The 27123-nt window shown below is 30.3% G+C and overlaps 2 protein-coding genes across 4 annotated transcripts; one reads left to right on the top strand and one right to left on the bottom strand.

The window, feature by feature from the left end:
* Window positions 1-570: 570 nt before the first annotated feature.
* On the top strand, window positions 571-6203 carry LOC117177869 (transmembrane protein 216-like). 2 transcript variants are annotated; one of them, XM_033368953.1, is made up of 2 exons: window positions 571-659; window positions 4815-6146. In XM_033368953.1, exons 1-2 carry the CDS (start codon window positions 586-588, stop codon window positions 5251-5253), a joined length of 513 nt encoding a protein of 170 aa, XP_033224844.1. In that variant the 5' UTR covers window positions 571-585; the 3' UTR covers window positions 5254-6146. The 2 variants fall into 2 exon arrangements, with proteins under 2 accessions (XP_033224844.1, XP_033224931.1); XM_033369040.1 differs by lacking the exon at window positions 571-659 and adding an exon at window positions 1958-2181 and having other exon boundaries at window positions 4815-6203.
* LOC117177782 lies at window positions 5977-25846 on the bottom strand. Of its 2 annotated transcripts, XM_033368819.1 has the most exons (7): window positions 25536-25846; window positions 20270-20386; window positions 15840-17651; window positions 13222-14035; window positions 11992-12624; window positions 11600-11837; window positions 5977-6474 (listed from the first exon to the last, which is right to left on the bottom strand). In XM_033368819.1, exons 3-7 carry the CDS (start codon window positions 17578-17580, stop codon window positions 6211-6213), a joined length of 3690 nt encoding a protein of 1229 aa, XP_033224710.1. In that variant the 5' UTR covers window positions 17581-17651; window positions 20270-20386; window positions 25536-25846; the 3' UTR covers window positions 5977-6210. The 2 variants fall into 2 exon arrangements, with proteins under 2 accessions (XP_033224710.1, XP_033224626.1); XM_033368735.1 differs by lacking the exon at window positions 20270-20386.
* Between the last annotated feature and the right edge of the window lie 1277 nt (window positions 25847-27123).

Below are 27123 nucleotides of genomic sequence, written 5' to 3' on the forward strand. Positions count from 1 at the left end.
AATTATTTTTATACTAATTTTAATTCTGTTCTTCTGTCCGCTAGGGGCGCCACGCATCGCTTAACATGACTAGTAAATATGGATTCGGATTAAAGCGCGAAATAAAAAAATTACCAATTCAATATGTAATAAAATTAATAGGTAAAGTTCTAGAATTTGAAATACTTACAAATACCCCGAGTGTCAATATTAATTATTCACTATTCTTGATCATTTTTACAAAAATATATTTGGTAAAAAATGCAATTATACTAAAATTATGATCGCAAAATGTTTTCGTGTACAGAGAGAAATAGAGAGTCACAATGCATTAGAAATATTAGTTGATAGAAACATGGCGCCCCCTACTCGCCCGTATACCCGCGATGGCCATTTAATTGATATATATCGGTTTTAAATCCACGAGTGATTCCAGGACTCGGTCGGTGTGCAAAGTTCTGCACCAACCACAATGACCGACATGAGGTAAATGAAAGTGGCCCTCAGCTCTTTACATGTATGCGTCGCGTGGCCATCGTAGGTATACCGCACGCACAAAACCTGATATCGGCTTTGACTCAGGCAGATTTAGAAATTAGAATTGAGATGGTTGGTATTTTACGTTACGCCCAGTTAAACTGTTCGATTGTGAAGGAAGCGATTTTTAACAGCTACAATATGTGAGATAAATCAACCAATTTTGTGTTTTCTAACTGTCCAGTATTTGACCGTAAAGTCCGTTTGTACATTTTGTCTATTTGTGCTACAATTATTATCCACAGCTGGTTAAATTTAATGCCAGATTAAGCAAATCTGTTTATATTTTTACCTTTCAGCTCTACTCTCATCATTATTGTTTTTAGTCACGGTAATCAAGATCCAACGTATCTCGGCGACAAAACATAAAATTTACCAATAATAAATAATGGATATTTTAAAGTAAGGCGATTTTGTTGTTTAATTTTTATAATCATATTCACCTTTATTACAACTTTCTACGATAATCAGAAGCTGAGAACGTGACTCTGATTATGATTATTTATAGCAGAATAAGTTATTGTTTTAACTAAAAGTGGCTGACGCCAATTGTTTGCACAAGACTTACTTTATTCGTGTACCAATTTTGTGCACACCTTCCTTTAAATTGCTAAAGATACAGCAGGTGATAGAAAAAATGGGAAAAAGATGGGAAAATGCGAATAACTTGGTAAATATTAACATTTTGATGAAATACTTCTTATTCATCTTGGAGTATACCTATAATAGAGTAACTTTTGTCTTTTAATAATTTTCGAAAAAATTACTTGTCAATAAAAAGGCCTTTTTATTGTTATGGTATAATTTTCAACTTTATCCGAGTCACGTTAGTTAACTGCCAAAAATTCGCACCTTTGACAGATCGCCACAGGTAAACGCATCCACTCACACCTGCCAGACACCCATTTTTACGTTCCTCATCATCAGGCGAACATCTCACTCACTCACAGCCGGGCCGACAGTTATCCCAACTTTGGCATTTTAGGCTACTGCGCTCGTGTGGCACAGCGGCACTCATTAGTCGCTCTTGGCGCGCGATTCAAACCAGGTATAATCAACAATTATCGAAATTTAAATAGATAATTATTATATATTGCACATAAATACCAGAAATTACCTCATTTATAATGTAAGGTTAGAAGAATATAATAATGCGTATATTTTGTAAATAATTGTATATTTTCTTTCAATTCGAAAGCTGAATTTATATTTCATTAAGCAAGGTTTTTGTATTATTATTTTCTTTTCTCCTTAAATCTGAAATTACGTACTTCTGATATTTATCGGCAATTTATAAAAATGATCTCTTTTAATTTCAATCATTTTTAATTATATACTATTTGAATCGCGCGCCAACAACGACCAATGAGGGCCGCTGCGCCACGCAAAGCGCAGTAGCTATACATGCCAAAGTTGGGATCACTGAGTCAGCCGGCAGGCGGACGCAAGTAGGGATACTTGTTAGATTCCGGTTGAATTTTTAGCTAGTGTTTAAAATAGACAAACTGTAGAGTTATAGGTTTCCTTTGTTTATAAATAGTGCTAGTAACTGGTAACACCAAATTAATTTCGGTGAAAAATAACGGGCAAATTTAAGGCAGAAGAATTCTAAATGCGGTTAAGTTGATTTTCGTCACAATTAAGTTGTGTAGCTCTGTAGCCTAGGTAACTAAATTTTATCTTTTGTATACATCGATGTTTTTCTTTTGGCATTTTCAAATTATTTTCTCAAAATTGATATTTTTCAAAAATGTTCATAAATTTTGTACTATGGATATTCTAACTTTCAAGCCAGGCGAAAATTTCTATATAAATATGTCCACGTACAATAAGAATCATTAATGTTTCAGATTTGCCAAATGTCTTGCAACAGTTCAATGTTAATTTATAATTAAGGCCGTTTTTTCAAAAAGGGTGATTTGGTAAAAATGAGACAAGATATTAAACACGGACCGGTTACATTCTGTAATAAAAAATATATTACTGATCTTCAATTACACTTAAAATTGATTACAAAGTATGCTGATTGTCTAGAAGAGATCCAAGTAACCTTAAAAAAGTCCGCTGTTATTGGCGGTTAAAATATAGCTTACGATAAAAAATGGGGAAAGCTGAATGAAAGTTCAATTACGTGAAAGGACAATCATTTTTTTAATGAAAAAAGTACAATGATTTAAAACAACCCTTCGGTAAAAATAAATACTAACTAAATCATAACCTGTATCTCATTGTCGAAAATGGATCCAGGTATCATAAAAATAAACTAAAAGTTACGAAAAATGTAATTGGGGAAAAGAGGTTAGAAAGTTTAATATTATTTTAATTTCCCTGTAATATTTGTTTCATCGTGAGTCTCGAGTTAAAAAGAAATAAAGGGAAATTATTCAATCATAAAGACTACGCTAAACTATGCATTTAATTTCTTGAAAAAGCATCCACAATATATGCATCGCGGAAAAAGAATCCCTGCAGAAAAATTAGTTGTATCCCCTCTATAAGGAATGGTTTTTCTCAATTTAATTACACAGTGAGATCGTCATGCAATCAATTCGATATATTACAGTTTTTAACCTCCACTGAAAATATATATATGTGATAATTAAAATTTATATCAATTTACTTTTTTGGATTTTTTCTCGAAATCGAGAAAACAGTAGTTCGGCTCCATTTTTTAATGAACTTCTTCAATTATAGTTTATAATTAATGTTTTTTTTTTTCAAATTGAAATATTCAAAATTATATAATTTCAAGGGCGATGGAATCGCAGGTTCTAACATCAAAATTGAGTTGTCTCTTTTTGCACCATTAATACTAGAGAATACCATCTGTGTTAAATACTTGGGACTTGATCCCGTTTTGAATCAAGTATGTGTTCAGAGTACAAATTTGACTAATTTCAATAATTTTTGTGTAATTCACTTGATTTAAAGCAGGAATAGGCTTCAAGTATCTCATTTACACATTTTAACAATTTCATGTTGAAAAAAGATAATAAGACAAAATCCATTTCAAATAAGGCAGGTTCTAAACTTGAAGTCGTACAATCTCTCTGTCAAAACATCTTATTTTCTAGAGGAAATTAGCTAATATGTAATTTTACGATTTTGTGAAGAAAAAAAATGTTCACAAAGTTATGTGTATTTGAATTTTTTGCTTCGTTTTTCAAAAATTCCAAATTTTGTCTTTAAAGTTATATAATTTTTACCTAATAAAAATGTTGAAGTTTTTCTGAAAATGCTAAAAGTCGATTTTCAAAATTCAAGTTTTTATTGAATTTGTACTACCATAAGGAAAATATCTTCTTAGTTTTATGCGGGCTAAATAATTTTATTCGTAAAATGAAATTTTCGAATTTTTCTTGCAAACAACAACAGATACGGAAGAATTTTCAACAAATAGTTTGTAGTTAGAAAAGTTCTTCTACTCATTTATGATATTTCGAACCATTTCCGAGAAAAATTCGATATTTATAAAAAAAAAATTCTCTTGACTACAAAAATTGTATAGCCCGCATTAAACTTGTAGAATTGAACAATTGAAATTTAAAATTGTCTTCATTTTTTTTATCATTATGTGATAGGTCTTTGTATTTATGCAAATTTAGATTAGCACTAGTGGGTGAAATTCGAAGAATAAATTTAAATGACAAGTGTCTCCTGATTTTGGAAATATGCACTGAAAAGCAACTGCAGTCTCCAGAAAGAAATATTTAATTTTTCTTGGAAACGGTAAAAGATATCATAAATGAGCACAACAGTTTTTTGCAGAGTTTTTTCAACTGTGCAAATTATTTTCTTAACCTTTTTTCGCATCTATTGTAAGCAAGAAAAATACAAAAATTCGATTTTATGAAAAAAATCTTCCTGGCCACAAAAGTTAAAACTCGCAGGATATTTTTCTTATAATACAAAATCAACAAAAAATATAAGTGTGGGTTTTTAAGAAAATCGACTTTTAATATTTTCAGAAAAATCGCCGCCATTTGGTTAATTTTGACTATTTTCTTTCGGATATCGGAAGAAGGTCAAAAGCTATATAACTTTAGAAAAGAGTGATCTGTTTCGTTTTGAGAAACATAGCAAAAAATTCTAATACGCATAACTTTGCGAACATTTTTTGTATGAACCGTACATATACGTATGGCCTAGGTTCCTCTAAACAAACAACATATTTCGTCCCCAAGAGATTCTGCGGCTTCCCGTGTAAAACCTGCCTGATTAAAAAAGGATTTGGTCATAAAAGGAGTGATTTGATTGGAACTACTGAAAGCAATCATGAATTTTAATTTTAATTGCAGAATTCGATCAAAAATGCCGGCGGCCGTTTCGACCTCCTTGACATACGAGATTCTCATGTACCTGAATTCGTTTTACTTCGGGATGTTCGCGACCTGCGAACTGTGCATGGGGATTTACAAAGCAGCAAATTTACCATCCCCAGGCACGAGTAAACTACTCACGGAATTTGCTCTGCTGCTTTTTCTGCTAAGCACAGAAGGCGGTCGCATTTTTCTTGGAAGAAAGGGAAATTTAATGGAGCGCGGTTTACTTTTTCTTCTCGCCATAGCGCTTACAGTTCCAAGTTCGCTCGTCACTCTTTACTTTCTTCTTTGGCAACACTACACGCTGAGATTAGAAGTCATTCTATGTAGCATTCAGATTGTTTTATTGTGCATTGAACTAGTCATTGCTGTAATATGTCTCATTTCTATTTATCGACCACATCAAGACGATTGAAACTTTTTATTGTTATCGTATTCTTATCAACAAAAATTCAGGGTGGTTTCATAATTCAAATAAGTGTAACAACTTTTTTATGTGACGGGAAATCAAAAATGTAATGCAGGGTAATCACTGGACCGATAAAATAGGAAAGTGAATTTGTTTTGCACATCAAAGTTAAAAAATTTGATTTTTAGTCGGAAAAATATAGGTTCTAGGATACCAGTCCAATTTAATAGTTTGGAATCTTGAATTTTTTAAATCTTACTTTCTTAAATATTTTAATTCGTTTCATTAATTAGTCTAGAATTTTCCAGGATTCCAATTTTAAATAGTTCAATTTCGGAAGAACTCCACTTTGACTGCTTTCTTTTGTTACTTCATTTGGAATCTTTCAAATCAAAAATTGTTTAGTTTAAAAAAGTTTTGTTTCGAAGTTGCAATGACCAGGAAAGAATAGTTACAAACCCGATTATTCTTAAATTTTATTGACCTCTATAATAGTTTAAAACTCTCCTTAGAAATCTACAAATGAAACTACCCTATTAGCTCGGGATTGTTTTGCGACATATTTATTTATTCATTCATTCACCACGTATACTAATTTATTTAACGATCTAACTCCGTCTGAACGAAACGAGACTGCGATTTATCTCTAAGGTTCATTAAGCTTCAGTAATATAAATAATAATCAGTCAGAGTGCCTTAATTAATAATTAAATTTCACACCCTTTGAAATACTCGGCAGGATAAAAATAAATTTATTCTCGAATATAATACGACAAAGGCTGTAAAATATACTTAATCTCGATATGCCTAATTTAAATTCTTTTTACATAGATATAATAAATTATACAAAAATATAGGAGAGATGATACATAATAGCTCACAGCTAAGCTAGGCATTTATGTTTTAAGACTTTTTGTACACCATAGGACAAAAAATAAATATTTACAATAATTGTAGAAGAGACTACTTTCTTCGATAGTTATCTGCAGGTTGCAGTACACCTGTTGTTATCGAATCCAAGACCCATATTTCCTTCAAACCTTCCGATCCCACCACTACTTCCGAGATTGTAGGATCCTCCGTTACTTGACCACCAGCTGTTTTTATCAGCTCTTTTAGAGACGAGGGTACTGGATTTGTACCGTTTTCAACGTAGATTTTTCCACAGGTTGAAAATAATTCTGGTACAAAGGCCTTTCCAAAAAGTTGTCGATCTCTACGATTTTCCTGTTCAGTATTTTATGAAAAATTGTTAATTTAAGTAGTGTTGAATGCTTATGGACAGAATTAATCTTTATATTATTTATAATATATTTCCTATTGCGACGCACGTGTTAGGAATATCAGAATCGACATGTGGTCGTTTGATTTTAATGAAACTGTAAAAATTATGCTCCTAAAACAAAATTTGAAATCCACAGAATTTTTTGAAATTTTTAAAAATTACGGTTGTTATGCCATATTGAATTTAGGTATTGGGGTTTTTTTTGTATGGCTATATCTGGAACCGCTCATTTGATTTTAATGGAACTTGAAAGCATCAGAAGGAAAATAAACGTTTTGAGAATTGGGAAGGTGGACTACCATTTCGCCACATGGTGCCGAAAAATGGAACTAGAAAGAGTAGGCACAATTTTAACCTAGCTAGAACCACGTATGGGTGGAATCCCACCTATGCTCTGGTTTATTGAAGCTGCACACGCGCCAACTTTTCTTATCACCTTCTCCATTTTAGTACCCTCGTAGTCAGTCTTGCTCCAGACTTTGCAGGTGAAAAGTAAGAGATTTTCCTTCAAGTATTATGCGTTAGCATTTTGTGAATTTGTCCTACTTTTTGTCCTAGTCTGTTTTCAATTTTATTTCCTTCAAGTTTTTTATTTGGTGAATTTGTTCATATTATTTTGTTTTCCTAGTCTCTCAATGCCGAGAATTTGCGAAAAAAGTTTAGCTGTTCCAATTCTACCTTGTCGAGTCCCGGAAGTTTACGTGGTTCCAGCTGGGTTAAACATGCATTTTAATTTTCGCATAAAAGTATTTTTACGATTGTTTTGTGAAGTATCAAATAATGATTGAATACTAAAAACAAATATTCATACAAAATAAATAGTTTTAGATAGAATTTCCATCTGATATACAGTGAAAAAACACATTTTTGTGAAACAGATTTAAAAAAAAAACAATTATTTCATGTGAGTTTTAATGCATTGTAAGCTAAAATAAACTTTATATTAATGCATGTAGCAACAAATTTTATCCATATTCTGCCAAGTATACGAATAATAGACGCCTGGAATTGAAATACGAATTCTAACCTGACTTTTTAGATAAGATTTTTTAATAGTAAATATTTCATGGATAAATTAATAAAAATTTACTTGAGTTAATTTTTGCTTCGACATAAGTCCATAAGTTTATAATTTTTTGAAAATCACAATAAAGAGATCAATAATTGTGTTTTTTTAGAAAATATTTCTGTTAAAAAGTGTGATTTTTCACTGTATAATGTGTAAATTCCATCTAAAACACTTTGCTTCCGATAAAGACTTATTTTTATTATCCAATGAACACTTTAAACTTCACAAAAAAATGGTTCAAATACTTGTATGCACAAATTAAAATGCATCTTTAAAATCGTGTCTATTCTTTCTAGTTCGAATTTTTGTCACCAGGTGGCGTATCGCAGTTTAACCATTCCCAGTACAAGGTAAAAAATTCACCATTTTCTCAGACAAGAAAGTTGAAAGAGTTGTATCATTCCATTTTCCGTAATCTGCTCTTATTTTTAATTTTTTCCAAGCAGGATATGAAGCTTCATTATGAATTCACCTTTTATTTCCAAAAAATGCATGGATACTCTTTTGGATCGAAAAATATCGAAATTTCAGTACTTAGATAAATTAAAAGAAAAAATTGTTTTCTTTTTAAAGCGAAGCAGCAAAAAATTCAAATACGCATAACTTTTTGAAATTTTTTCCCCACAAATCGCAAGAATACGTATAGTTGACTTTCCTCTAAAAAAACAACATACATATCTTGTCTCCAAGAGATTCTGCGGCTTCAAGTGTAAAACCTGCATGATTTGAAATGGATTCGATCTAGATTTAAATTATTAAAAGTGTTCCTTATTGAATGAGTTGAGATTGAATCATTTCAAATTGAATTATTTTAACTTCCTCTTTCTTCGACCGGTTTAATTTAAAAAAAGTAATTAAGCAAATTTTATCAAATATATTAGATCTTACGGTCAGCGATGAAGTAAAAATAAAAGCATTCGGAAAAAACATGCAAAAAACATTCATTTATTTTAAAGAGGCCTCAATGTTTCGATCACATGCGGGTCTTCCTCAAAAGTCGACACACATATTTATAATTTAATAAAAAGTACATTTATGAATCCAAAAGTCACATAATGTATGTTGTAAAGAGGATAGTGGTTTTAACAAAAATTCAAATTTAAATGAAACATACCTGAGTAAAAAAAGTGATATTTCATAAAATTTGGTTTATATTCATTATTTAGGGTTTTCAAATATAGAGGCAGTTCAAAAAATACGCAATGAATTTTCTCCCGTTTTGCCCCCCCCCCCTCCCCCACAAGTAACGCTTTGTCTATGGGCGTGAAGCTCGAAGTAAAATCCCTTCCTGAAGGTGTTATGTATTTTTTGAACGACCCCTTATTGAAGTTTTGATATATTTATTGATGAAAATGGATTCAATGTTACATATTTAAAAAATATTTTCTCAAACCAAAATTTTAATATTAGCAAAATCAAAAATATGATTAAATTTACATGAATGTTGTGACAAACCTGTGTTTAAATTACCAATTCTACAATATCTTTTATGCTCATAAATTCTATTTTGCAATATCCTGCCAGTTTCACCTATGTATTGTTCATTACACAAGTGCATTTTATTGAATAAACCACATTAGACACATTTGCTATTGTTTCAGAACCTTTTCTGTTAGTCAAAGTTTTTTCTAAATTGAGGTTATTTAAAAAAAAAAAAAACATTTATATAAATCTTGTATTCTATATTAGAAGTATTATATACAGACACTTCCACTTACGTGAACGGCCTGGAAACGTACACGACCAATTAGCTCAATGTTGGAGGGACTCCCACCTTTAGCGCGAGTTAGCAGGTTAATTTTGTCAAGCGACGTTCATTGGCTGCCTCGGCCTTGTACCGATGCGCCTACTGTGAGCAACTTTTTCAAATTCGCATGTGCTGACTACTGACTAAAAAGCGTGGGTCTACTTTAAATAAATAAATACTATCAATAATTTTGAAGATGAATATATCAGACTCTGAGTGCAGTAACTCGCGGTTTAGTATGTCCTAGAACTTATGGCCCACGCAGTTTCTCAGATCAAGAAAGGCACAGTACGCAGATACTCAGGTGCGGAGATTAAACAATATTATGCATTTTAATTGTAAGCAATTGAGGCGGCCTCGATTTGCGCAGTTGAAAAAGTCGCGGTCCCTCACACAGTGGGATGAAATAAAAAAAAGAGGTTCAAAGTAACTTGTACCTTGCAATTCTTAACCGATTTTTGATTTTTTTAAAGAAAAATTCAGCATTAAATTTTGAAGTGATTTATGTGGCCTGATTTTTGAATTTTTTGATTTGTTTGAACTTTTATGTTAATGCAAAGAGTGTTTTCTATGATCAGCATTGCCAGACTTTATGTACGGGGGTAGTTTAAAGCACACAAAAATTAGAATTTTAAGTAAATTTTTATAAACAAATTAACTTAACAAATGGTCTACACTATGGATTCTTCGTTTGAAAAGTAAATTTTTGAATTAAAATTACCTGCTTTCGTCGAAAAAATAATAATCATAAAGATTTGTCATCAGATATTTTGTATTAATTTTATAAATAAAGTATATAAACAAATGCTTAGTGAAAACATTTTAAGGCAGAAAGAAATCATTTTTTCTTTTAATTTTCCTCAAATTATGTCGCCAGTGGTATTTAGTGATAGAAAATTATTATCCGATATCATCCGACCTCTAAATGACGAAGTTATAAATTTTATTATATAATTTGTTTAGAAAATTAATAAAAAATATCGGATCATAATTTCCCATCAAGAATCCAGTCTAGAATATTTGTTAAGTTAATTTGTTTATAAAAATTAACTTAACAATGTCATAATTTTTGTTCTTTCAACTACCCCTGTGCATAAGTTCGGACAATTCTGATAGTAAAAAAACATTTTTTTACGAAGATTAATTAAAAAAAAAACGAAAAAATCGAGTTTTTCTTCACCCTTTGCATTAACATAAAAGTTTAAACAAAGAATTAAAAAATCAGAATTGCCAGCTACAAGTTATTTTGAACCTCCTTTTTTTATTTCATCCCACTATGCTTCAGCCTACATGCATGTCAGTGTTTTTCAAGTGCTTTTGTTGACGTACAACAATTTGCTAACTAAAAATAACTATAATAAATTTAAAAAACCGAAATTTCACACAATACTGAATTTTGCAGCATGACGCCGCAGACAACTTTGTGGAAAAAGTATTATAAAGTATGAAAAAGTAAGTTTGAATATTAACATTTTTAAAGTTTAGAATGCTAGGATAAGTGGAAATGTCAGCCATCAGGAAGGTCAACACATGGAACTGCAACTGCATACGAATTTTTAGGGAAATTATTCTAAACGTAAAGGTAAGATATAAGTCTGAATAATAATATTTACCAAGTGTAGAATGTATTGTCTCAGTCATATTTCATTTTTTTGTTCGTTTGACGAGCTTTTAGTGTCACGAAATAAAATAAAATGTCCTAAATTTGAGGTTATTGTACCAAATAGGGTACTTCAAACTCAAATTTCGGAGAGTTGATATAATAATATTCTATAATTGGTAATTGAAACACAGGTTTTTAACAACATTCATGGAAATTTAATCATGTGCTTGATAGTATCAAAATCTTAAACAGAGAAAATAATACTTGTCAATGACACTTTTATGTGACACTTTCATAAAATATTGGAGGCTCTCCAATATCTTTAAGGCTTCAATTGTATTTTTTAAATGATTTTTATTAATTTTTTGAAATGACTGTTTTTGATAAGATATCACATTTATTTTTTGTTTCGGGTGTGTTTAATTAAAATGTTTATTTTTGTTAAAACCACTATGCTTTTTACGGCATAAATTATGCGATATATTTTGAGGTTCAAGGAATTCTTTGCCATTTTAGAAAAATAAAAATTACCTTTACAATCTATTCCCATTTTTCAGCCTTACTAATTGAACACCTTTATATTGAAAATGTGACTTAATTTCAGATTACATTTTTCAGAGTTGGATAATTTCAAATTGAATTTCATACCTGCACAGCGGCCGAAAAATGGGCCATTTCGTACGGCTCCGGATGGATCCATTCTCCGTTTTCGAGAGATTTCAAAACCCACTCGAGACTCACAAGCCAACAGCCTCTTATAATCCCTTTTAATAAATTGATGGTTCGAACTCCAGTGCTTACCACGTGAGTCGTTTTACGGGACACGTTCAATTCCATCTCTGCTTTACCCAATTGTTTTACAACACTCTTTACTAAACTTTTGTCTCTGTACGAAAAAAAAATAAAGCGTTACAACTAAAGACTTCTAAAATAATAAGAAATGAAAATATAGTATGAAAATTTTTTTTTAAATTAGATATTTTTCTTCAAATATAAGAAGCACGTTTTAAAAGAATTAAATAATCATTTGAAAATATTACTCATTAGATAAGCCAGTCGTGACAATAATCCTCTTTGAAATTTTTTTATTCTTCTCAACTTTTTTCTTTGGTTCAAAATCATTAAACGAACTCCTGCCCCCTTCCGAGTTTTCGCACTCCTGAAATTTCACCTTATTCCTTTCCGTTTCAGTCACCGCACCAGAGCTCGCAATTTTTTTTATAACTATCTTTTTTCGCAATACTTTCCTATTTTTTTTACGCTTCGTCAAATTTTGAGTTTGATGATTGGCTGACATATCTTCCCCTGATTCGGCACTGGATTCAGACGACTCCAAGTCATTTGCTGGTTTTTGTGTTTTTTGCGTTTTTTGTGCTCTTAGAGACATTTGTGTTCTTTGCGTGTTCTGCATTTTCAGCCATTTTTTATTTTTTCTTCTTTTCGGAAATACGATTCGTTTCGGGGATGGAGTTAGACTTCTGGCTGGACTCAAAGAAAGTTGTTGAGAGCGACCTCGTAAAGGGTAAAGTTTTTTTTTCCTTGGCTTTTTCGAATTATCTGGTGACGAATCTTCGGCTTTTGAACTTTTGTTTGATTCAGTTGTTGTTATCTTTTCAAGGGATTCATTGGGAGGTTGAGTTGCTTCTGATCCATAATTGCTTAATGCTGGATGTCTGGAATAATTCAAGAAATGTTAAGTATGAAGGCGTATAGCATTTTTAACGATTTAAATTTCAAACTATATCATTTTTAAAACTTTTCAGCGTACGCCAATTTTGAAGAAATTTCAAGGGATGTCAAGAGATTTGAAGGTATTTAAAACGATTTTTAAGTATTTAAATACATTTCAAAATCTCTCCAAAATCTAATAGGATTTAATTTTTTTTAAAGGATTTAAAGGGACTTCAGTGGGTATCAAGGAGTTTTAAACGTCTATTTGAAGTATTTCGTGTTTGCTTAACATTGACTTCTAAAACTGAAAACTTTCAAAAAATCTAAGTATCTCATCAGACACATGGGGACATTTGTCGAATTCTCTCTGCCAACGAAGGGTTTAATACTAATTTGCTTACTTTAAATTAGCTAAATAGGTTATTATCGAAAATGATGAGCAGTTTAAAGAGATTCTCAAGTAAAAATCAAGCGAAAACAATGTTCAAAATTTCAATAATGGTAAAAGATCTCAGTATGTTTAAATTAATTTGAAAACAAACAAGTAAAAAAGAATTAAAAATAGAAACAAAACAGCTATTATTAGATTGACCAATTACCTTCCTGTCACCTTCGGCTTTCTTAACTGCTTCGGATTTGGTCCAACATTTTCAACTGAAGCGTTAGTTTTCGCCGAGAAATTGGTTTCGTTACTTTTTTCTGAGACGTTGAAATTTAAGTTGCTTGCAAACGTATTTTGCTTAATTTGAGATTTCCATAAAAACGATCGACTTATAGGTAGTGGAGTGCCTTCAACGCAGCTCGTTTCACCTGTGGTATCCTTTGTAGAATTCATACTCCGAGAACTTCGAGAAGTGCGAATCTTTTTTGCACTTGTTGAAGGTTTCACGAAAAGACCTTTCAGACGTTGTACCAAAGATACATTTTCTAAGGATTCTGACGAACAACTCTCTGAAAGAGAATTCATTATCACTGAATTTGATTTATTTGGAAGGTTATCTGATTTATTCTGAACTGAATCTGGTTTATCCGAACCCGGAATTGATTCAACAGATACTGCACTTCTTCGAATAAAAACTGCATTTCTTTGGTCTGACATAGTATTTGATTTAGCAGGGACTGTACATGATCGATTTCCAGTTGTACTTGATTTACGTCTATCTGAATTTGGTCCAACTGGATCCGAATCTCTGACAGCAGCGTTTCCTTCATCTGAAACGGGATTTTCTTCAACAGTCCCTATCTTTCGAGAACTTTTTCCTGTAGCAATTTCACTGACTGTTAATTTTTTTCTTGTATATTTTGGGAGGTAATCCAAAGAAGTGTTAACTTTGAGTGAAGAACGAATTGCGCACCAACTTTGTTGGGTTTGTTTTGGACGTTTGCTGCTGTCACATGAACTGCTTAAGCAGACTGAAAATTCAAGAGGGCAACCTTGAGTTCAGTTACTAGAATTATTTGTAAACAAATTTGTGGTAAACCCCAAATTTTCGTCAATTTTAAGTTTATTACATTTTCATCTGATATTTATATTTTACCAATTTACAAAAACTATGCACTTTGAATAATAATACAATCACCCAACATAATAGACCAAACAAATAATAGAATTAATTTTAGAATAGCCAATTTTTTTCTCATTCCCGAACTAGTATTTTCAACTACCCCAATCCCTGCAGTTCCACTTTGTTCTCACCGAAGATTTAACAATTTTTTCGAATTTTTAAAACTGAATATCATAAATAACAAATAATCTTGATTTGAATAGTGTTATACTTTTTCACTTTAAAATTAAACATTTAAACAGGCAGATTTTGTTGAACATTCTGATAATGTTCCGGAAATATCTATAATGTCCATGAATATTCTGGAATACTCTGTAATTGGCTAAACCACTGATTTTTGTATTGGAACAGCAATAAGACTTGCAAGTCAAAAATTGAACGGACATCTATTTTTACCTTCACACAACAAATTTATTTACTTATTTATGGTATCTTGTACAGTTTCCGAGAAAAATGAAAAAATTCAATATTTCTCCCGGGAAACGGCAGTGGTAGCAGAGCAGACAATTATTTTAACGGTACAAATCTGTTATTAACTATACTACAAATTGATTTTCTGTGCATAGTTTCAAAATAAGGTCATACTTGTCCTTTGGCATTTAAATTTATCATTGTGAATCTAAATTTGCATAAACATTACACTATCTCAAAATGATACCAAAAAAATGACGATATTTTTTAATTTAAATTGTTCATTTATATATGAAATAAAAATAAAAAACTTGAAGGACTAGAAACATATGGGCAATTTTTGTGATAAGAGGCAACACCCACATTTTTTATTTTTACACATTTTTATTAATATAAAAAAAGATATTCTAGAAGTTATATGGGGGTTGAGTCATTTTTGTGACTAAGAATTTTTATTATAAACATTGAATTTTTTCATTTTTCTCAGAAACGGTACAAAATATTATAAATGAGTAAAGCAATTTTTTGTAGAAATTTTTTAACTGTGCAAACTCCTTTCTTCACATTTTCTCGCATCTGTTATTCTTACCAAGAAAAATACGAAAATTCGATTTTATGAAAAAAAAAATTTTCCTGACCAGAAAAGTGATTTAGTCGGCATAAAATTCACAAAAAATATTTTCCTTATGATAGTACAAATTCAATTACTTTTGAATATTTTCTCGTGGATTTCGAAAGAAGGCGATAAACTCTACCGAAATGTAGAAGTTTGTGGTTTTTTGAAAAATGAAACAAAAAATTCTAATACACATAACTTCGTGAAAACTTTTTTTCCACAAATCGAAAAAAAATAGATTAGCCTAATTTCCTCTAAAAAAACAACATATTTTGTCCCCGACAAATTCAGGGGCTTCAAGTGTAGAACCTGCCTGTTTTTAAATGGATTCGGTTCATAATTTGAAAAAATTTTGAATTGACATATCAAAATATTATTCTGATTTCAAAGATTTCAGTTTAAAATTGTTCCTTCAAAGTTGAAATGAAATTTTAAAATTTTCTAAGGTTTAATTGGAAATTATTCAATTTCACACGCTATAATATTTTAGAATTGTTCATCTGATTTTTTCGGCTTCCTTTATTTTAACTACCTTGTATTCAACAAAATTTCATTGAGAATCGACCTTTTTTTTGTCTGTCAGAATTAAACAAATTTTCATAAAAAAAAAAAAATGCATTATTACCTGTTTCCTCACTTTTCTTTCCCTCAGTCGGATCCATTGAAGTATTCACATTAAGAGAAGTTCTTTTAGTTTTTACAGTCACGTCCTGAATCTCTGTGTCTTCTAGAATACAACTAGGTGCTTCCTCTAATTGGGGATTCACTCCCTGTGGATGAATTACATCCAAAATATTTCCCTCAACCTCCGTAAGTTCCATCGACACAACTCTCTTATCCTGCGAATCCTTAAATGATTCTTTAAGGGGTTTGTCAGAACTTTCCTTATCGCAAGGCAATCCTCTCACAGATATCGGCAAAATATTCGGAATCGTTGTCATTTCCATGCAAGCTGACTCATTTGTCCCTCTTCCCGGAAAATTTAAAATATCCGGATTTCTAATTTGATTCCGATTGTCTATAAACGAAGAGCAAGTCAGAGGAAATCCTGGAGACGAGTTCCTGCCAGTTATATTAAGAGTTTCTTTCATTAAAGATGAATCTTTAATCTTCGCACCCTTCTCATTCTCGTTTTGTGTTATTTGAGCCCTCCTTAGAGAAAGCCTGGGATGCTTCCTAGTACTTCCACTCAAAACGGGACTCGTAAAAACATTCAAAGGCTTTGGAGATTCCAAAAAGCTCTTTTGAAGAAGAGTTTTTGGCTCTAGAAAATTATGTTCTGGTGTGCGATGCTCTGGAATATTTTCGTCAGAGAACAAACGTTTCTTAGGAAAAATTTGATTTTCATTCGAAGCATCTGAGACTCGAGATTTTTTTGGAGTTACGAACTGATCGGACTGATCGCTTCTTCTTGATACGGGACTACTGTTCATCACGTTAATCCGTACCGGGTCCGCATTTTTATTCTTGCCTGACATTATTATTTGTTGATCTTCTCTAAGAGCCACTCTCACACTAGGAGACCTGCAGTTTTGGTCCTTTCCAGGAGGGGTTAGTGATTTGTCTGTAGTTGATTTTGAATCTTTGCTAGTCTGTGATATGAGGTTCGATTCCTTCATTCGTTCCAAAAGAGTGGATCTTGTATTTGTACTCATTTCTAAGATCATAGACTTTAGGGTTTTAGTTGGGGGCTTGGGTTTTTCAGATTCATCGTGTGCTCTTGCATCTTTTTCACTTTCTGGCGTTTTTGACCCTGGATCTGAATCGTTTTCTAGTTGTATTGAACTTGAAGTTGGCTCGCTATCTAAAACTACTGATCTTGAAGTTATGCTTTTTTCTATTATCACAGATCTCGAATCCTTTTCCAATATTACGGACCTTGAATCCGTATCTAAATTTAATGTCTTCGAAAGTTCGTCTTCTACCGATCTTATCATTTTAGAACCTTCCTCAAGAACGCGGCTTGTTTTAATAGCCAATTCATTTCCCTGATCAAAAATCTCTCTCGTTTTACGTAAAATTGCATCTCTTAATAGAGAGCAACTATCATTCAAGACTTGCTCCTCGTTGTTAACATCGTTCTGATTTTCTATAATTTTCGAAAGGTTTCTTTTTCTTTTCTTCAAAGGTTCTGATTCTTTGGAAGGAAGATTCTTTCTAGTTCTCCTCGTTCCAGTCACTGGAAGATTATTTGTGCTTGGAACATCATTTAAAGTTTCATCGATTCTTCTAGATGATCCGTGACCTGAATCTGTTAGATTTGATATGTAACTCAAATTTACTTGGAGAGAACTTCTTCGAGGTTTGACGAAATCTTCATCGCTCAAGTCATCCTGCTTAAGGATTCTTTTCCTTTTAAAAGGCATGACTTTTTTCTTTTATTTCGCCCAGGGCTTTTGTGGACTCAATTTTTCTTCAAGCATACCATGTATTCTGGCTGAAAAATGAAAATGATTTGATACAGAAGATTGAAAGGAACACAATTATGTTTATATACATTATTAAACTAACTCTGATACTAAAGTGTTTATGGTATATTCTTATTGTAGTTCCTATAATTTGTATGTATCTTTCAAAATCTGGACAAATATGTAAAATCATTTTTGAACTTAAATTTTTATAAATATTGATGCTTTTATTTGTGATAACTCTTGAAAAATCATTCGGAACTTTGAATATGTCCTGTGCCTTCTTTCATATTTTCTGTTCTGTTTCAAAAAATTTAATTTTTTATTTTTCATCTTATTTTTTACGATTGAGAGAAAATCTACTCATCTTATCTAAAAATGATTAATAATAAATTTATAGATCTTTTTAGACGAACAACTTTTATCTGTTAATTTTAGTTCGTAACTTGTGTCGTTTTTTCAAAAAAATGTAATATTTTTATTTTGAACGTTATTTTTTACTACTAAAGCAAAAACTACGTGCCCTATAAAAAATTATTGCTCTTTTTTGGATAAACAAGTTTTGTCTCATTTTTTTCGTAGCTTGTGCTGCTATTCCAAAAATTTTATTTTTTCATATTTTTAATATTATTTTTTGCAACTAAAAACAAAAACTACGCGTCATATCGAAAAGTGATTTATAATAAACTTGTAGATCCTTCCAGCGCACGCAATTTTAGTTCATTCATTTTTATCGTATCTTGCATAGTTTGACCAAAAAATTAAATTTTTTGATTTTTCATTATTTTTATTACCATCAAATTTTCAATTTTGAACTTTTCGACAAAATTAAAAAAGTTGTTACGATAATCTTCTAGGGCTTTTAAAAATGAACGTTTTTCTTCTCTTGACTTTTTTTCATGCCATGTGTTGTTTGGCTTAAAATGTTCATTTATTTTGTTTCTTTGGGTTTTGAAAATGCTCTAACTCTGATAATTTTCTTTGTATAGAAAAAGTCATGAGGTTAAACTGTTTGAGTTTCTGAGTACTATGAAAAACCGTACATAGAATTTTGAAATATTGAAAAAATGTCGTTTCAAACATTTTGAAAATGCGCTCAGTTTTTGAATTTTGGTCCAAAATAGCTGGTTTACGAAATTTTTCTTTCTTTTTAGGCCTTAAAAAGTGTGCCAAAGCAGAATTCAATCTGATCAAATTTTCTAAAGTTATCGTACCTACAGAATACAGACTACATACTACAGACAGACAAACACCTTCGTAAATATAGTTTTTTCTGACTCAGGGGGTCTCAAAACATGGAGATTTGATGAAAACCGACAAAGTGAAATTTTACATAAAACCAATACCTTCTCATTATCATGAGAATGTAATAATAACCTATAACACTTAAACTTGTGAAGGGGTTATTTAGCAATAGATTAAGATATTAACTCTCAAGTTAGCAAATCCATTAATTTCTAATCATTTTTGAGCCAGAGCATGTGACAATGGTGCAAATTCAAAATATTTGGCCGGCTAACTTCAGTATTTATCTTAATGATGCATTTTTCCTTCAACCACCAGCTAACTTAACTTCGTTGACTGATGAGGGAAAAACAAGGGACCAAATTCATGGGATTCGGGCCATTTTTGCCCTGTTTTGCTAATATCTTCGTAAAAATTAACTTTCTCTATATAAGTGTATGCAAAAAATAGTTTTATTTTTTAGTTACTATTTAATTTAATAATTAAATTATAATAATTATTATTAATTACAACGATATTACAGAAATAAAGTTTTGTTCCATGTATTCAGTCAGTGATACGCACATTACAGGAAGACCTTAGATTTGAGTGCGCAGGTGCGCAGTTGTCCTCTTCCTATACATGGAAAAGTGTGCGAGTGAGAAAGTTTGTCAAATTGACGTAAGTTGAGAGGTTCTGTTTGTTTGTTTTGATACAAGTGTCAGAAATGTGTTCTAAGCCATGAGGTGTCAAGTTCCGGGTTTTGGACGAAGTTACACGCCGAAGAAGGCAAATACACTTCGTTTTTTTCAAGCCTTCACTGTAAGTACAATAAACGTCTAATATATTTTATTGTTTTACCTGTCATTGAGCCTTGAGATACCTATACGTTTCCTTCTCAAAATTTGTTCACACATTTTTCAAACAAGTACCAAAAATACTGTTTATATATTTATTTTGTGTATCTTTCGTATGATGATCAACAAAAGAACAAAACCTTTAACTTACGTCAATTTGACAAACTTTCTCACTCGCACCCTTTTCCATGTATAGGAAGAGGACAACTGCGCAGCTGCGCACTCAAATCTTAGATCTTCCTGTAATGTGCGTATTACTTACGGTAATGTTTCTATTGCCAGTTTCAGATGACTTCCCACTGGCAGTTGGGTCTCCTTATTATTCCTTCGTGATTTCCCCTCAGCTTTCACCGAAGTGAAGTTAGCTGATGGTTGAAGTGAAAATACCTAATATATTGCAAAACAATGGAGTCGTTGCATTTACTTTAAATAATATATTTTTTAAATATTGCATAAAATTCTAAAAAGCTTAGTGAATTCAAAAAATTTTTTTAATACTTAATTTTGGTTGAAAAAATAAGAAGGAAAAAGTATTGAAATCTCTATTCGAAAATTCTCCGATTCACCTGTGGCATCCTTTGTAGAATTCATACTCCGAGAACTTCGAGAATTGCGAGTCATTTTTGTTGAAAAAAACTTTCCTTCCGAAATTACATTAATTTTGTAGTGTTCTTTTAATTTAACTGCGGACAAAAATTTGAAAATATACAACAACCTCATCCTCATGAATTTAAATTTTATAGGTAATTTTTCTTTAAGTAAGTAACAAACCTTCGTAATATTTTAATAGTGAGTAAGGGCGTAGCTCTATTGAGGTAAATTAGTAGAATATACTCGTATAGTGAAACAGTTTTAACAAATGAGGTGATTGCTAGAGCTTGCGCAAGCACCTTATAGGTCAAAACTGTTATACAATCTAAATCTTCGTGGAACATTATTATGCGCTAAGCTTCAGAGCATTCGGAATTTGGAAGTCCCAGAAAAAAGTTACGACCCTCTGAGAAGTGCATTTTTTCGAAAATTTTTCCATTTCCCCCAAAGTGATTTTATTATAAAGAACATTATTTTGAGACAAACATCTTGGGGCTTCAAATGAAAAATCTTTCGAATCTTACTTATTGTAAGTTCCAACATTTCAGGTTTATTTAAGTTTTTTCATAGGAGCGTCTTTCAAATGTACAAAATGTTCGATATTTTTGTTCGCTTCAAAAACAGTTTTCCCCTAATATTTCTTTCCGAAGTCAACACTTTAAAGCAATAAAATACGCAAGCCTGGGCGCGAGCAACTTAGAATATTTCACCGCCTAATACCCCCAATACGTTTCAGAAGAAAGTCACGCAGTGGACTTACCAAAGCCTTTTAAGGAAAAAATAAAATAGAAACGGAAAACTATTTTTTTTTAATAAAAATTTTTTAAAACCAAATTCGGTAAATTATGAAGGGGTGTTAAGCGTAAAATAGGAAGTTTTTCTTTAAACGTATTTTAAGGTTAATTATCCCTAATAATGTGAAAAATGTTAAATAATGATTGCTTTAACACTTTTTTTTTACAAAAAATATTTCTTAATCTGTCCCTCACATCCAATATGGCGGCGGTACAGGCGCTCGCGCAAGAGCTCTTTTTTGGCCCAGATTATCATGTTTTTTCTTTAAATCGGAAACAAAAAAAACGAATAGTAGTTTGTTAAGTATTTTTTGTATACCAAGTGAACCTATAAAAAAATTGTTTTAAATTTTTTTGAAAAAATTATTAAGTTTTTAAAAAAATCGACCTCTTTATTATTAAATAAGAGGTTTTAAACAATTAATTTTTTCGCATTTAGGTTTAATTGGTGTAAAATATTATATAGTCTCCACATAATTTCAGCTGAATAAGTTAATTATTTTTGAAGTTATGATGTGGGTCATTTTGGAAAATGTGGTTTTGAGAAAAACGCGTTCAAAGTTTACAAAAATATTATACCTGCGCCAGTAAAGAAAATTGAAAAGTCAGTTTTTTTACGCTGTGACACCCCCTCCCCCTTAAAACTAAATTTCACATTTAGGTCTTTAGAGCTCATCGATTTAATAAAGAATTAAATAATACTAAGGCCATAATAAATCATTTCCTGAATTCGTTCCTAAAGTTCATGACTTTGAATAACAATTGAAACAAATTTTTACTATATCTTCATATACTTAAGAATCAGTGCATATTTAGGAAAAATTAATGTGGGTTCTATATTAAAATCAATTAAAACTGCTTTAAATTCCACATTTTTAAAGTAAAGTTACTGCATTTTGAACAAGATAAATGATTTTTTTAACAAAACAGTCGAATTTTCGACCAAAAAGATCAAATTTCTACCACAAAAGACGATTTTCTAACAAAATACATGAATCCTTAAGTAAATAGTTGGATTTTTCAACTAAAAAAGATAAATTCTTAACTAAATATTTGTATTTTTAACTAAAAATATCCTTCTGGAATAGATGAATTTTAAACCAAAAATATTAATTTTCCTAGAGTTTAAATTTGAACCAGATAGTTTTTTTTAACCAAAAAGATGAATTCTAGACTAAAACAGATCAATTTTCAACTGAAGAGTTGAATTTTGAACTAAAAAGATCAGTTTTCAACCAAAAATGCTATTAATTAATTTACAGCTTAAAAAATTAATTGTTCATATACATTTTTTTCAGCCAAAGTGATTAATTTTCAAGTAAAATTATGAATATTTAACTCGAATACTTGGATTTTCAACCAAAAACATGAATTTTTAAACAAGAAGATTAATGTTCTACCAAAAAAGACGAATTCTCAACAAAATACATGAATTATCAACCAAATAGTTGAATTTTGAACTAAAAAAGATTACTTTTCAACCAAAAATAGAATACTTTAATTTTTACTTAAAAAATTGATTTTCCACTAAAAATTTTGTATCCAAAGAAAAGCATTTTGAACAAAGATTATGAATCTTCAACTGGAATAGATCAATTTTAAACCAAAATTATGAGTTTTCAACAAAGAGTTTAACTTTCAACCAAGTAGTTTTATTTTCTACCAAAAGATATATTTTCAGCTAAAATTATGAATATTTAACTGAAATAGTTAAATTTTCAAACAGAAAGACGATTTTTTACTAAAATGATAATTTCTTAACTGGATAAGTTGAATTTTCAATCTAAAAATGAATAGTTAAATTTTTGGTTTAAGAAATTAATCTTCAAGCAAAGAGATGAATTTTCAACTAAAATTAGGGAATATTAAATTATAATAGTTACATTTTCAGCAAACAAAATGAAAGAAAAATAATAAAACAAAAAAATTACATAAAAAAAACAGTTACATTTTCCAACGAAGTGATTAATTTTCAACCAGAATGATGAATCTTTAACTAGAATTGTTGATTTTTAAATTAAAAAAATGACTTTTCAACTAAAGTATTGAATATTTAACCATAATAATTGCATTTTTAAACAAAAAGATTATTTTGTACTAAAATTATGGAATATTTAACTGGAATAATACAGCTTCAGTTTAACAAAAATTAACAAAATAGCTCATTTTTCAACCAGAGGTGAATTTTCTATTAAAATGAGTTTTCAAGAAAGAAAATTAATTTTTAACGAAAGAGCTCAACTTTTAACCAAGTAATTAAATTCACATTACAAAAAGATGAAGTTTGAACTAAATTAATTTATATTTCATAAAAAAAAAAATATTTTAATTTTTAATCAAAAGCAGTTGATGTATACAAATAATAATTTTCAACAAAATACATGATTTTTCAACCAGATAATTGAATTTTCAACTAAAGGCGATCAATTTTTAACCAAAAAATAGAATAGCTACGTTTTCCGTTACAAAAATTAATTTCGAACAAAAAAAAAGAATTTCCAATGAAATAGTTAAATAAGTAATAATAAATAAGTAATATAAAGGAAACTTGTTAAATTAAGAATCATTGTTATTCAATTTTATATTGCAATTAAAAAAAAACCATGCACTGCCTCGAAAAAATTACATGACGTAAAAAGAATGTCCTGACATTTCCAGGTATATAAAAATCTCCTGTCAATTCCAGAGTTTCCAGGTGGGGTCGACACCCTGCTCACGCCTTATTTATTAAACAATTTTGGAATTAGATAAACTAAAAACTGATTTATTTTAAACATAGCAATTAAATTAAAATTTAAGCTTGTGAAAGAAGCCTTCAAAACAAAACAGATTACAATTGGACGTTTTATAAATCCACACAATTTCAAATTGGAATCGTAGGATTTTCAATCAGAAAGAAAACTTTCTGAAACTCCCATTATCCAAATCGGTGATTCGACATGAAAAAGATTAAATTATTAAATTACGAGTCATAAAGTATATTCTCTTTATTCCCCCATTTTCCTATCTAAGGTGTATCCTGTATTAATTATAATTTGTTGATATTTTCGAATTATTTTTAAATTACTTTGCAAAAATTGTTAATCACATAAAAAGGCGTCATCATGTACTTGATGTACTGTTCCATGGAAAAATGTTTTCATGAACTTGTTTTAAGTTTCAATATTAAATTTTACGAAGAAATGCCTAAACGCACCGAATTTCAGTGAAACTTCCGTCAAATACTACTTTTCTCTCCAATTTCAATAAAAAAGTAATTTTAATTTGAAAATAAATTCAATAAACATGATAAACAAAATTCAATAACCTTAAAATAGAAAAATATACAAAAATTTTGACAAGTCTGCCTCAATTACACGATTACATAAGCATGCATAAACTTATCGCTCAAATCTTTTATCAAAATAGCACAGAAAAAAATAATTCCAAGATATTTTTGTTTTTACACTATTTATTTTGTTCTGAAAAGCATAGACTATTTACTGTGAGTGTTAAAAGTTTTCGTACATATCTTTTTTATGACTAAGTTCTCTCAATTTTGATTATGCCAGAGATAAAAAATGTTCTCTTTATAGGGTTGATTGCTTTCGAAATGTTGTATAAAATGAGCCCAGGACGAAGACAATTTGTCTTTTTTTCAAGTAGATATTGCAAAAATTGTGTAAATTTAAATATTTTTTTTAATGTTCAATAGCTTCCGAAATAATAACATTTTTAAATGTTCATGGGCTCATTTTAAAGATATTTTTCACCATATCATAACAGCTTACGAGTATAAATCATTAAATTGCCTGATCGAATTGCAAGTAATTGGAAAAAAGTTGACAAAATTGCAATATTCTTTGTGATAACAAGAATATTTGTGTAGAATATATGAAACATATAATCATGAAATTTCGACGAAATTTCGATGAAATATATATTTATTGAATTTTTATTCTGATTAGCCAAAAATGTTTTCAAATGTTTCCAACTTTTTTGTTACAACTTCAGATACTTGCAATTCGATAAGATATTTTTTAAGATTTATACCAATAAGCTGTTGTGATATGGTAAAAAACAACTCCAAAATGAGCCCAAAAACATTGACAAATTATGATTATTTTGGAATTTTGAGAAATTTACACTATTTTTGCAATATCTACTAAAAACACAGACAAATTGTATTCATCCTGGGCTCATTTTATAAAGAATTTCGAGATAAATCAACCTCATAAAGAGAAATTTGTCAAGGTCTAGCACAATTAAAATAAAGAGCACTTATTATTCATAAAAAAGAGGTGTAGAAAAACTTTTTACAATCTTTACTTCGTCGACTGCTAAGGGGGAAAAACGGACCAAACACCAAGTTAACTGGCCATGAAGTCAACATAAAGAAAAGTTTTTCAAACTACTCTTTATTTGATGTTGAACTTTTTTTACTTTAAAATAATGTTTGAATACTTACAGTGCTCGGGAATTAATTATATCCATTATTTATTACACTTTTGATGATCACTTTCACTATTTACGTTGTAAAAAAAGTGTTCATACTAGGTATCCTGTTTATAAACCAATATACATGTAATTTGAGGTTAGGTTGTAAGTTTTGTCGTTTTGTATTTGTCAGGTTCATTTCTTCCATTTCGTAGTTACACCGTTTAAACTAGTGAGTATCCAATTTTTCAACTAATCAAAGCTGCAATTCTCCCTATGTTTTGACAGATTCTGGTTTTGAATGATTTTTTGATGCATCCTGCATCCATTTTAAAATATTTTTGCAGGTCCTAACAGGAAAACTTTTTTTTTTCATTACATATGCGCACCTGCAGTGCGCACCATAGTGACAACGTAGCGCAGTAGGTCCTTTTATATCTATATAAAAATTTGCTTTCGATGTTGGTGATCAATCCCCCTCAATTTGTTCGTTTTTCCGGAAAAAGAAAATCTGTAATTTTGTTCTTTCTTTTTTCAGCGTTAACCCGTGCCCCTGGCTTTTCAAATTAGCATCAGAAAAGCTCAGTTAAAGAAAAAATGAAAAAAAGTTCTTATAAACTTTTTGCGAATTAAAGCACCTCTTACCTAAGCAATTTTTACCCAAAAACTTTTACCCCCCTCCCACCCTTTTATTGTTACCAGAAAAGCTAAAAAATTGTATTTTTTTCAGAATTTGTTTGAAACACGAATTATTTTTGATTGATAAAAGACCTACGAGTTTCCAAGTATTTTTTTAATAGTTTTGAATTGCTTAAGCAATCAGTATTTGTTCAAACTACTTTTTCACAATGTAAGTCGTGAAAAGTTATTATTTTTCGGGTTAAATTATATAAAGTTCATTAATGTCAAAAGAGTAGTTATTTATGTTTAAGGTGCGTTGTGTAATTATTGAAACAATTTGTATTTGTATGAATAATTTCTTCTCTTTAAAAACGTAAGAAAATTAATTTCTTGCTTTCTTTTTAAATCGTGAAGAGTTATTCTTTTCTACAATTAATGTCATAATTAACGAATGTTAAGAGTAATATTGTTTTGCTTAAGATATTTAGCAATTATTAATAATCATTCACTTGCGCATTTTTACAGGCAAGGTAGAGAAAAGTCTAGTTGTTTCGAATCACTTGCACTATGATGCTTGTAATTCAATACTTCTTTATCTTAGAACATATACCATACATTATTTAAACAATAATAATTAACCCAAACAATTTATATCAATTGCTATGAATAAAATATAGACTGAAACTGAATAATAATAAGCAATAAAACTAGACTTTTCTCCACCTTCCCTATGAAAAGGCACAAGTTAGTGCTTATTAGTTGTTTCAATATTTGCGAATAATTTTAAGAAAACAAATATTAGTCTTAAATTTTGTTAATTGTATATTTATTTGCAAAAAGAATAGCTTTTCACGATTTGCAGGGCAGAAAATTGTTTAAAAAATTGCTAATTATGCCATCAATGCCAGAAAGTATTAAAGAGAAAAAATTGTGTAAACAAATGAAAATTGTCTAAATAATTACCAAATATGTTTAACAAGAAGTACTACTCTTGACAT

The sequence above is a fragment of the Belonocnema kinseyi genome, chromosome 1 (genome assembly GCF_010883055.1).
Source record: "Belonocnema kinseyi isolate 2016_QV_RU_SX_M_011 chromosome 1, B_treatae_v1, whole genome shotgun sequence".
Classification (NCBI taxonomy): Eukaryota; Metazoa; Arthropoda; class Insecta; order Hymenoptera; family Cynipidae; genus Belonocnema; species Belonocnema kinseyi.

Coding starts and splice junctions, on each gene's coding strand:
- LOC117177782 (XM_033368735.1), bottom strand. CDS start 17,580: ATGCCTTTTAAAAGGAAAAGAATCCTTAAGCAGGATGACTTGAGCGAT. Junction 12,625..13,221: donor AAGCCGAAGGTGACAGGAAG/GTAATTGGTCAA, acceptor GAATTATTCCAG/ACATCCAGCATTAAGCAATT. Junction 6,475..11,599: donor ATTTTTCGGCCGCTGTGCAG/GTATGAAATTCA, acceptor AATACTGAACAG/GAAAATCGTAGAGATCGACA.
- LOC117177869 (XM_033368953.1), top strand. CDS start 586: ATGGTTGGTATTTTACGTTACGCCCAGTTAAACTGTTCGATTGTGAAG. Junction 660..4,814: donor ATTTTTAACAGCTACAATAT/GTGAGATAAATC, acceptor TTTTAATTGCAG/AATTCGATCAAAAATGCCGG.